Source organism: Anopheles maculipalpis, chromosome X, assembly GCF_943734695.1.
Source record: "Anopheles maculipalpis chromosome X, idAnoMacuDA_375_x, whole genome shotgun sequence".
NCBI lineage: Eukaryota > Metazoa > Arthropoda > Insecta > Diptera > Culicidae > Anopheles > Anopheles maculipalpis.
In genome coordinates this window covers 12,222,472-12,234,960 of record NC_064870.1, presented here as the reverse complement: position 1 = coordinate 12,234,960, position 12,489 = coordinate 12,222,472, and the positions used below count along the sequence as shown (strand labels likewise).

Genomic DNA, 12,489 nt, shown 5'->3' with positions numbered 1-12,489 from the left:
CGAATGTGTGGCCTCCCAGCTCCCCGGATCTTAATCCAATGGATTATTTCGTGTGGGGCGCGGTGGAACGGGATACCAACAGAACCTCCAGCAACACCAAGGCGGAACTCAGCTCCGTTTTCGCGGCCCTACCCCGCGAAACTGTCGCCAGGGCTTGTTCCCGGTTCCGGAGACGGGTGGAGGCCGTAATAGAAGCCGAGGGCGGATATTTTGAATAAAATGAATAAAATACATGGTAAGCTACTATTTCTAAAACAAAAAAAATCCCCGATGATTAATTTTGCTATAATTTTTTTTTCTTTCTCCGTAGGTGACTGTCAAAATTATTCCGAACGCCATGTATATGATTATATCAACTTCTACTCTAAACAACCCATAGTGCAGATTGAAACGTTCAAATGTAAGACTACAAACGAATTTAAAGCAAATTATAAGTTCTGTTAGTACGGCCTGGCCATATTGCTAATATTAAAGCTATTCGTACAAGAGGAAATATTTCAAAAATGGTTTCCATCAATAAAAACCACTCTATAATCTTCACTACACGATTTAATTCGTGGACAAGAGACTTTCACCATATGTCACAAACGCTTCAATTATTTTGACAGTTACTGTAAACGTTGAACCAAACATGCTGCTGAAAGCCTTTCGGCGAAACATAAAAGGGTGAGTTTGTGTCCTTAGTCAACCTTCTTTTTTTGTAGTACACCATCCCCTCCCCAGCCAATTTGTCCCGAAGCGATCCTCAACCAAGCGTCCATTTTGGGTCCTTAAGGTGGGAAGCTCGGCCGTCCCTTTATTCTTTCATTGCAAACCAACAAAACAACGAGGAATGGAACGATTTGTAGTAATTCAATCAGAGAAATTCATCCCTTCATACACTTTCTCAACCCTTACTTGTGCAAAACTTTCACTAGCGCTCATCGTCTAGCTTCGGCATTTTTGCAGGACGAAAATCGAAAGTGCTATCCTTCTACCGCCCCTTGAAACAACTCTCCCACTCTTTCCGAAACCTTCCTCCTCCTCATCCACCGTGGCCATTCATTTTTCAATCGCATTTCTTTTGATTGAAAATTGTGCTTTAAGAGCATCATCATCCATCTCCAACGCACGAAACCCATCGGAAAATGCATCCATCATTCGCGGGATTTTCGCGTCAAGTGGCGCAAAAGAAGAAGGTTTTTAGCGAGCACGCAAAACAGCGAATCTATCATCGACTTCCAGTTGCACAATGTTGTTTTTTTTTTTAACAATGAGCATGCTCATTCCTGCGACGGAAGAAGATTCGTCAAGTCAATCAATCAACACAGCGATCATGATTGTCCAAGGACACGCATCCAACGACTTTACTCTTGGCAGAATCTTGTTGAGCTTTCGATTTCCACCCCTTCTTTAGTTTGGGAAAGATGCGGTGCGTGCCGGTACACAGTAGTGGATTAGCCTGTAGGCAGAGTTGGCGGCTGTCAGAATCCTCGCTGGGCAGGAGAGCTTTGCCGGCCAGAGAATCTCTTTAGTCTTAAAATGATTAACTCCCCTCTCACCTCGCCAGAACCGTTATAAAACGAGTACAAGCCTCATTTTCAACCCTCCTAAGGCATCGTTAGTTGCCTCGTATAAAGACCCCGGTCGCACGATGATGATCTACAGGGGTTCAATTTGTCTATAGCATCACCCAATGGCAATGTTCTGTTCCTCATTGCAATACGTTAACACCAATACCGGCCACAGCAATAGAACCGAACCAGGCATAATATTCATCACACAAAACTCCTCGCAACAACACCGACAGCATACCTGCAACCGAGCATACCCAGGATAAGGCAAAATACAAGGAAGAAATGGCTTTCAATATATGTAAAAATCAGCATCAGAAAGGCGCAAGACAAAGGAGTCATAGCATATAAACTAAATTAAAAATAACAATAAAGTCTTACAAGTCAAAACATAAAAAAAGTTATAATGAGCAAATCAAGTGATTAACCAAATTTTCATTTCATTTCATTTGTCATCGAAATTATTTTCTCCCTTCGTTGTTGAAAAGCAAATTTTGCACCAAAATTTGTTTTCAAATAACAGGAGAATACATCAGTGAAGAGGTAGCGTTTTGCCAAAAGCTATCAAATTTTGCTAAGCTGGTAGACGCTTTAGAAAATTTTAAAATACAAAAATAAAATTAAAATTTGAATTTGAGAATTTGAAGCACGATACCAGTTGCCTCCTCAAACGGATGTTCTTCTGCTACCACCAGTCACTCCCAGTAGAAAGTTGGCTCAAAATGAGGCTAATTTCGATTCAGTAAAATTTGATCACGGGTAACAGGAGAACATACCAGGCAAAGAGGTAGCAAATCTAAAACTCAAAAATTCATATTTTTGAATAATTTTAATTTTTTTGTCTGTGACTACTAATGGATGGAAACCTCTCAGGGTCCTTTGCTTCCAAAGGCCTGCGTCAGGGCTCACCTGTCTCCTATTCAATTTGGCGCTAGAGAGGGCCATCCGTAACTCGAAGGTGAAGAGACCTAGATCCTGGCATACGCTGATGATATAGACATCATTGGTCTGCGGCTCTCCCAGGAAGCAGAGGCCTACCAAACGATCGAGCAGGCGGCAGAAAACCTCTGGTTGCAGATTAACGAAGCAAAGACCAAAAAGATCACCATCAGCAGCCCTACTAAGAAATCCGGAACTACGTAAGGGTGATGTACGGATAGGTGACCGCAAATTTGAAGTCGTCCAAAACTTCACCTATCTTGGGTCAAAACAGCCTGATGACTTCACCTACAGCCTGAGGAAACAACTCACCTCAAAAAACCTGTCGCGACGGTCGATGCTGGGACTGCATCGTACCTTTATAGTCTCGGTACTCACATACGCTTCTGATACATGGATCCTGTCCAAAACAGACGAAGCTCTCTTAGCCGCGTTCGAGAGGAAGATGCTCAGAAGGATTGTTAGAGGAGCAACTACAACGACAAGCTGTACGAACTGTAACATATGACGACCTCACCGTCGTGCAGCGAATAAGGATCGCCAGGCTCCGATGGGCTGACCATGTTATTACGCATGACACCGGACGACCCAGCTCAGAAAGTCCTTTTAGGTCGTCCACACGGACAGAGGAGGCGTGTTAGGCCCAGATTGAGGTAGGAGGATGGCGTGGAAGCATCCGCCATCAAGGCCGGGATAACGAAATGGCATGAGCGGTTCCGGATTCTGCTGCGGCAGGCCGAAGACCACAAAGCGATTGTAGCGCCTGATAAATTCTAAAAATAGACTACTGGCCAAGCAGTTTTTACAGTCAACATGCAATTTTTGTCGTCAATAAACTAACAAGTTACAATAAGTAAGAAAGTTAGCTAAGAATCCAATTACATGCCTTCAAATGGGTAGCAAAAATCGTACACTTTCCGAACATCGATTGAATCAGATGAAATAGCCCTAATTTCCTCTGTGGTTAGGGTCTCTGGAAAGCTGAATACGCCTCTGCCGGTACATGTGCGGTCAGAAGCGGCGAGAGCGACAACAACACATTTTTCTTACTGAGATAAACATTGTGTATAAGCGTAGAGAGAAAAAAAAGGTCCAAAACCGTGTTCAAAAGAATGTCACAATCTTTACGTTTTTAGTTACACGTTTTGATGGATTTCTTCCGTGTTGCCGTCGCTTTGTACTTTGTTTTTCTTTGCAAGTTTTCGTTTCCTCATGATCTCCAATATATCTTTTCGAAAGACGCAGCTAGGCCTAGCCACTAGCAAACCACAACTTGTGGAGATTGTGAAGAAAACCAAACACTCGCAACATCCGGGATGATTCATGATGCGAACATTTTACGTCAGAAAATGCAACCAAATACACCAAAGATAGCAAAGATAGAGAGAGAGATAGAAGTATGAAAGAAACAAAAAATCTACAAAAGAGGTAGCTTGCTAGAAGAGCTGACAAAAAACTACCAACCCGGAGGATAAGCTGTACTGTACGTTGCTTACGTGGCAGTAATATCGTAAAGCCATTTATCACTAGCTGATGCTTGTGAAAAGAAAACGTTATGGGGTAAGCAGTGGTAGGCTGCTTCAGCGGAGCATTCGAAAGGAAAAGAAATTGGTTAGTTTTTCTATTCCTTGACAAACCGATTAGGAGGTTGGCATTGCTACGGCTGAACCACGAGCTTTTATTTTGTTTTGTTTGATACATCAGCCTATGGATCATCTTGTATCGAAGCTGTGAAAGCTTTCTTAAAAATATAAAGAAATATTTTTAAAAATAACAGATTCATTTGAGCAAGTTTCAAGATAAAAAGTGTTATACTTATTAGTTAATTGTAAGCAATACGGCCTGACCGTCCTATATGAATAAAGAAATGTTGATAAAAATACTTTAAGCCCATATTCAGCTTGATAACCGAGCTTTTTTGGAACTAAATTCGAGCAGATTGCAAGGACATTTTTTGAGCTTCCCAATAGAGGATTGTCCTTACGAATAGTGATGATCACTGCGGTTAGATAGGAGTCAGTGGGCAGCTATTACTTGCTCAACGACACAGAGACTTTCTTCACAAGCACCATCAGCACATTATACAACACTGCCTAATGTGGAAGAACCCCTTTAGTCTTAGAATGATCAACCTTCCCTCCTTCCACTCCTATTTCCCCACCAGAGCAGTTATAAAACGAGTACGAGCCTCATATATGATGCACGTATAGCCTCGTTAGTTGCGTTAGTTAGTTGCGTATAAGGCACCCGCGATGAAGATCTACAAGAGTTCAGCTTGGCTGTAGCAGAAGAATAATCTTCTCGTCAAATGTAATGTTTTCTATAATCGTTCAAAAGTCGAGATAGCTTAAGCTGACCTTTGTTATAGTTAACATAATATTGAATCTTTTAAATTCCTCACCCATCAATTTTTACAGGCAAAATCCTAAAGGCTTAATCTACCGCTGAACTCTGTCTATCTTATGGTAAATATCAAATGGTTTTATCGCTATAAATTTATATATAAAATGTGCATATAGAACCTAACCTAAATAGCAAAAGTCACCCAACCCTTAAAGTTGTATGGCGGTGTAGGAGCAAAAAAATACCGAGGTCGTCTAATTTAGGGACGTAAGACACAAAATTCATAATTTTAGCAAAAAATCTTAACTAATCATCAGACAGCGGTCATCCAGGGCATATTGGAGTCGTCTAAAGATGCTGAATGCAATAAGCAATAGCGACTTTTTGATGATTTTGTTGATTGATTGGAATGTGACAGATGTTCTGTAAGCTCCTTAAGAACCACTGTGACATATTCGCAAATCAAATAACTACCTTGAATATTATGAACATCCCTATCGATAAAATTTCCTTAATAACACTTTTAAGGGTATTTGTGCTTATCCAACATAAGTTATCGAAATATCCAGAATTAAATGACAGGTACTGCAGAGTCGTAGAAAAAAACATTGTATGGATCGCTACTGAATTCAGTCGGAAGTCAGTTGAAAGCGAAAACTTGCTCATCAGCACACTGTCTTTATTTTCTAGTAGGAGTTGAGTGGTTGGAATGTATACTCTAATTTATGGTTGTTGTGAACAAAATAGCTTGTCGTAAAAGATCCATTTTGAGGCTGCTCAGTAGACAATAGACGCTTCTGGGGTTAACTACCAACTAGGTCACGCCGGATATGAACTATTGGTTAGGATAGGATAAGGATCGTCAGTCCTTACTACGAGGGAATGATCCGAATAGTGTTTGAACCCCGGTTCTGTCATGTGCTGCTGTCGCCTCACTACAGGTGCAGGAATTCTAGTGTGGTAGGGCGCTGTATTGAAGGCGTAGCGAATAGTTGTGATAAACGTGTCTGAAATGCTAGAGGACTCGTGGGAGTTCATTTGTAATTCATGCGTTTCATTTCCTATGTTGTTCCTAATCTGTCGTGTTGCGTCAGTTTATACTGCTAGCTCGTAGTGTTGTCAAAAATGTATTTAAACAAAATACATTAATTGATTAAATCTTCTCTAGCTCACTTAATTGAAAATCCAACAACAGTACTGCCCCAATAATAGTAATATGGATAGACAATTATTCGAGCAGTTAGTTTACATTCCGAGCATCGTGTACCTACTTTGCCTGGTTCTGATTGTAACAGAATCGAAAATCCTTCAAACATAAAGCAAACCCTCACCAATAAAAAATTAATCATAAACATCTCTCTTATTACACAGAGCTCGCGCCGTGCCCGGAACGTCTCCAAAGTCCAGTCCATGCCCAACACAAAGAAAATGCACAATGCAAAATTCTTCTCCAATCACCATTTTGTCGCTTCGATGGTTCCTTTTTGTGAAGTAATAATAACAACAAAAAAACTAACCAAGGCAAAACTAAAAACAGAAGGTCACGTACACTACCGTACAGTACATGGGCAGCTGCATTGGCATGCTAAGAACATGCAACCCCCGTCTAGAATGAGCAGGGTAACACAACAGCTTTGCCCAACCTCACTGCCCGGTGCTTAGGAAGGATAATATTTTTTTCCGTCAACTAACCAACGGAAGAAAACAGCCTTGGTGAAGCTGGTTTGACTTCTAATCGTGAAATCACACACCGATACACAATGGCGCTTCACCGAGCGTGGTTCGAAGTCCATCGAGGCCAGCGTTTGCTTTCGGGTTCCGAAACTGTATATCATCTTTCTTTCTTGCGGTTTGCCAAAGGTGATGCCATTTTTCCCCGGTGTTTTCATCTGCTGCACCAAGATATATATGGAGAGAGAGAGAGAGAGAGAGAGAGAGAGAGAGAAAGACATACATACACACACACACGAGGAGAATAGAATTTCTGCCCCGTCAGCGAAAGACAATCATCGGGGACCGCAAAGAATCAGGGCATCCGGCACATCACATCACAGCCGAAAGGACATGGGAAATCATGACATTGCCGGTACCAGCAGTAAGCATCCAGAGTTCACCTAACCTCTCCACTCGGTTGAGAAGATGGATGGGGGGGGGGGGGGGGGGTTGATGGGAAGGGAGGGGGAGGTGAAGTGAAGGGCAGTAATGTTATTGGAAGATAAATTATAATTCCATCCCAACGCTTCACGTCCACCTCAGGTACCTACGCTAAGTAAGATCCCCAGGATCGACAGAGATGTGCCCGTAGGCGCACATGCTGTGGTTTTATTTTTCTTCTCAGTTTTCCCTTCCCTTTTTCTGCGTCGTCGTCTTGTTGTTCTTCATTCGGTCCCTTATACCAGGCGCAGTCTTACCGCAGTCACGTACGGACTTCCCAGTCCCTATTCCCACCGGAGCAGCGTTTACAGCAGCAGCAGCGGACAGGTGTGTCACCATCGAGTGTTTAGCAGGGTATGTGGTGGTATAAAAGTTTGGAATGGGGAAGGGAAGCCGCTTTAGTGCAAGCGATTTGCCATTTTGCAAGAAGCGCTAGCGAATTGAGTTGTTATAGCTTCCGGTTTCCCGTGCAAAACTCACCTGTCAGCCAGGACCAGCCGAAATAAATAAGAAGGCTGAGAAGTAGGGCGCTTTTGTTTCAGGCAGTTGACACATTTTTGGAGGGGACATTTTCAAGTGAGATCTGATCGAAGTCTTTAAGTTGACTATTGTCTCGAGAAAACCTGATAAATTTGATTTCCAAATATTGCGCCCAAAGCTTGACGGCGAGTAACAAGCGGCCGTTTGGAGGGAAAATTTCTGGGAAAATTTATCTTGTTTTTTTTTAGAATTTTCCTTCGGGTGCATATTTTTGAGGTGCATACTCATGCAGAATGCACTATGCTTACTAGTTTGTTTTGATCAGATACGCCTAAAGAAATGCAATAAGGATAATTGATTACCCTATCAGCGACACTGAACAAGATGAATAGCTGAAGAACGAAAGAGCGAGAGAGTCAGAGAAAGAGATGGAGAGAATAGAAAGAGGAGGAGATAAAGAGCCCTGAAATACAACTATCGCACCATTCTGTAATAATTCAATCTGTACGATACGTCAGCAGAGGTGAGGCAAAGGTTATCCTTGGGGAAGACGTAATTAACTTCAGAACACCATACGCAAAAACTCAACAAATAAAGAACACACAAAACAAACAACATTCACCGATAAGCGGCACATCGTCAAACGACTTCAACATACAAACAAATAGAGTAATCAAATATAACCTTTTCGAACTTTGATAAATTGACAACCGGTTCTAGATGATGGGCGAGGGATGAAAACAACCCGGCACAAGCATGCGACTGATTAGAGTATGCATATTCTGGCAGTCTGTGCACGACTAGCTTCACCGTAATGCTGGTAACGTCTGCAATTAAAACTATCGAAGCCTTCTTAGTCCAGAATCTTGGGAAGTAGTATTGCAAGTATTAGCTTTGGGTGGTTCTTTTTAGTGTCGGTTTACTGGATGTAACGACAACTCAACTCTTGGTTGTATTGACTGTTGGAATTCTCGACAAACACCAATAATTGTGAACAATTCTTCGAAGAATCTTTCGAGTCCATTAGCGCTTCAAAATGAGTCAAATTACTGAGAAGTGAGTAAGTTAATCAAAACTGTTTTTAAAAAAATTTTTTTGCCGAAGTAATTCTACATCATAAGAGGTGCTTTAACCAAACCCTAAAATAATAATTCTAACCGAATTTCTTTGGGAGGGTTAGCGCTTTTATTCTAGGGAAGGTCAGGACATGTCAGGAACCGTCCTGAGTCTGGCCTGGAGTCTGGTCAGAAATGGCAGGATTTAGCACCCAAGAACGCAGAAGACAATTCTTCCAAAAACGTTGTGACATGTTTGGTGATCAATCTGTCAAAATAGTATGTCTGTAGTTAGCATGCTCTCGTGTGAGTTTACCAATTTTTGAATCGAACTCATCATACACCTCCTTTTGGTATTTGTATGAAGTACTTAATGTCATCCAGACTAAACTGGAACTACGAAGACTACGATCAACAGTAGCTACAAGGACGCCATATTTGCTTTCGCGCTTTCCTACACACTTCGTTTGCCGGGAAAGGTAGAAGCTAATGATGAATCCTGTCGGTATACCTAAAGTTTTTTTGTTGCTCAGCAAGGTAACGAAGTTCTACCAATCCCTGATGTTCCAACATTAATTCTTCACTGCAAAACTCTATCCAAATTTCGTAAGTATCTTATGCCTTCCGACCATTCAAACAACAACTCCGTATCGTTATTATGTTCCTACTCCCTTAGCCGAGCGTTCCAATTTAGTACGGAATGTTCGTTTCTGTACTCACCGATACGGATGGCGTCCGGTAATGCGCGACTTGGCACGGGACCGACCACTGCTAGCAGGGCAACCCAACAGCAATAGTAGTGCCACCACTGCCGGTGAGCCAATTGACCCACCGCCATCGCTGTGGGTACGTTTTCGTCCGCCGACTGGCGCTCGCACACTCGGTCGGTCACTCACCGAGAGCTGCTGGCTCACTGGAGTTTGTTCGCGAAAGGACGAGTGTCCGTCCGTCTCACTGCGGCAGCTCACTGCGTCGGTGCTTCCTGCGCGCTTTTCCGGTTCTACCGTTTCCGAGCGCTTACCACTACACGCTACACACTTTGCATGTGTGTGTGTGTGTGTGTGTGTGGGCTGGTGATGAGCGCTGGAGGGAGAGGAGTGGAAGAGCACGCTTTACGTTATTTATTCACTACGCCAGTGGCTCACGAGCTCACGGTAGATGGTTCGGTTGAATGATGCTGTTATGCTGCTCTTGCTGCTGCTTCTAAACGTGGTTGATGGACGTGTTCTGGTATTAGTGTGCTGATGTTTTGATTTTTCAGGACGCTTTTTTTATTCACATAAAATTAAGTAAAGCTTTCAACTTAACAGAAAAGAATGTTTACATCATAACAGCAACGAGCCCTTGTTGAAGATTGTCTACAGGACTTGGTATGCTGGAAGGTTAGTGAACTGAATTAGAAAGACAACAAAACGTTGCGCTGTTACTGTCAATTTATATCACATACACGCACAAAAAACACACTCACACAAACACATACATACACTACGAAACGTCAATTAGATTCGAAGGACCAACGTGGAACATGCTCTCGAGCTATGAAGATACTCTCCCATCAACTACGACAATCATGTCCAGGGCTTTTTTTTGTTGTTGTTTTCCTGATGTTGTTGTTAAGAATCTACCCCAAGGGATATGGTTGATTGTTGCAGTGTGTGAGATTGATGGTAACTGAAAATCTTTCTTCTCTCGCTTTACTATTGATGCTTGCGTCTAGTCAACAAACAGTTGAGCTCGTTCGTCCTAACGTCACTAAGCACGTAACGAGCCCAAGCGCACCCAGACACACATATACAGATACGAAGGTGATTCCAACTGTCAAATATCCTTCACACGGGGGAGAGACAGCGAGCGTGTGGAGAGTCCTGAAGGGTGGGCTTTCGTTGGGAAGGATGTGAGGTCCTCTAGCGTCCACGTACGTCACGCACAACGGATGCACACCGCACGACAGCACCGGAAGCGGTACCACTTCCGTATAGACTGCGTCCTATCTCTTTAGTCCTTCTTCTTCCACTCAGTCACACACACACCAACACACGCGCGAAAAGCAACAGCCCTACCGGGTGGGAAGGGCGGGAGGAACTGAAGCACAGAGAACACACACACACACACATACGGGGGCGCGCGCACGCGAATTCCGGAATCCGAAAACCGAACGGAAGCTGCGGGCAACTAACTGCTAACTGACTGTTGGTCGCTCGTTGTGAACAGTTTTTAAACGGAGCTCTTTTACCCCAAAACTGCGAGAGATGCGTGAGTGTTCGACCGACGCTATCGTGTCTTACCGACCTAGCCTAACCGATGGCTGCAAAGGATGCCACGGTACTGGCCCAGCGCTGCAACCGGACTCGGTCATCTTCTCGCATACTCGGATGCTGTGTGAGTGACCGGCTGAGTGGCAGCGGTTCGTGACAGTCTGCCGGCTTAAGGAGCTTTCGAGAGTTCTTGATGAGCTTTCATACTCTGGTTACTTCACATGCGCAATGACTTCGGAGTGTGCCTGCACAACTCGGGGCACTCATCCCGAAACTGATAAGCGTGGATTAAGTGTATAGTAACGCAGCACTTCGCGCGGATGCTGCGGGCACGCACGGCTGTATGAGTGATGGAACGAATCATAGCGACAGAGAGCAACACTCACCCGCTTATCAGGTGCTGTTCGGGGCACTCACGGGCGCACAAAAGCTGTTAAAGCGAGCTTTGGTGGGCTGAGGTTAGCGAATTTGTTGGTAGCAGTGAAGAAATTCAAATTGAAATATTTCTTTTAACTGTCAACAAAATTGAATCACTCTGTGAGGCGATAACTATGAAGAATGTGTTTTCAACATAATGAAAACATTTTTAAATATTCTTTTCGAACTATCTTCTTCCCTTTTGTTTCGTGTAGCATGATTGCTCGCTTCTCTAATGCACTTGCTTCAAGCAAAAAATAGTTACCGAAGTGCTCAAACCATCAATCTTTCTTACTGCTCGAGCCAATTGTTTGTGTAAACTTACCCATCTGCTGTACGTCTCACGATGTATGCAGTCATTAATTATTTCCATACCATAAACATCACCTCGTCTCGAGTGCAGTGCTACGGGTACGATTTGAACGCACACAGCGTCCGGGTATGATGGATGAAAGTAATGATTCTGTAATGGTTCGTTCCTAATGGGGGTGCAGCGAACTTTTTTTGTCGGGAAGAGTGTAAGAGTTTGTTTTTATTGCAAGCTCTAAGCATGCTGCTACTCGAACAGACGGAAAGCTCTTTGATAAACAAAAGCTTTCATATCGAAAAGGACATTCCATGCCTCCATTTTGTGTAAGAAAGTACTAAAAAGCGTTGTGTCTTTTACTGTTATCAAAAGCTTTGATGAAAGCTTTCTGGCAGCTGATTGGTAATGCGTCCACTTACGTTCGCTGCTTCAAAATTTTAATTTGCTAACTGATGCAGTAAGCCTTCGTTATCAGAACTTTAAAACGAGTAAAGGAATCGCCATTTTGTTGGCGTATCATTCGAAATCGTTTCCTTTGCACAGCGTTTATTTAATAATTTTACCAGAGGACTGACAGTTAATTTTTCTTTAATCACTACATCAGTTTCCAGGGACTGAGCATATCATATTGAATATTATCGAATTTCATGAAACATAAAAGAAGACCCTTCTGCACAACCCCTAGAGTTTGCGGACACTTTCGGGAGTTTCGTCCCGTAGCCCTGTAACCGGGCCAAAAAAAAAAAACGAGTTCCATTAATTGTGCTATCGTCATGAATTTATTTAATATTTTGAGCAACCAATGTAGCCCCGCACACACAAGCAACTTTACTTACGCAAATTCGCACGGGCAAGAACGGCAAAGAAATACAATTTTCGCGTTAAATGAGTTTCTCCACCCCAGCCACCCCTTTAAACCCATCCTTACCCTCCCTCCTCGGAAACTATTTCCTTCCCATCGTGTCCCACCGTACAGCAGCACCTGT

The 12,489-nt window shown here is 43.0% G+C and overlaps 2 protein-coding genes across 4 annotated transcripts in view; one reads left to right on the top strand and one right to left on the bottom strand.

The window, feature by feature from the left end:
• Positions 1-9,375, bottom strand: part of LOC126568199 (glutamate receptor ionotropic, kainate 2-like) — a 113,890-nt gene extending 104,515 nt beyond the window's left edge. For all 3 annotated transcript variants that reach the window (XM_050224659.1, XM_050224651.1, XM_050224644.1), the window contains exon 1: positions 9,245-9,375. In XM_050224659.1, the coding sequence (XP_050080616.1) occupies positions 9,245-9,362 (118 nt within the window). In that variant the 5' untranslated portion in view covers positions 9,363-9,375. The remainder of the gene's footprint in view (positions 1-9,244) is intronic.
• Positions 1-12,489, top strand: part of LOC126560583 (uncharacterized) — a 499,122-nt gene that overhangs the window by 122,376 nt on the left and 364,257 nt on the right. The gene's annotated exons all lie outside the window — the stretch shown is intronic.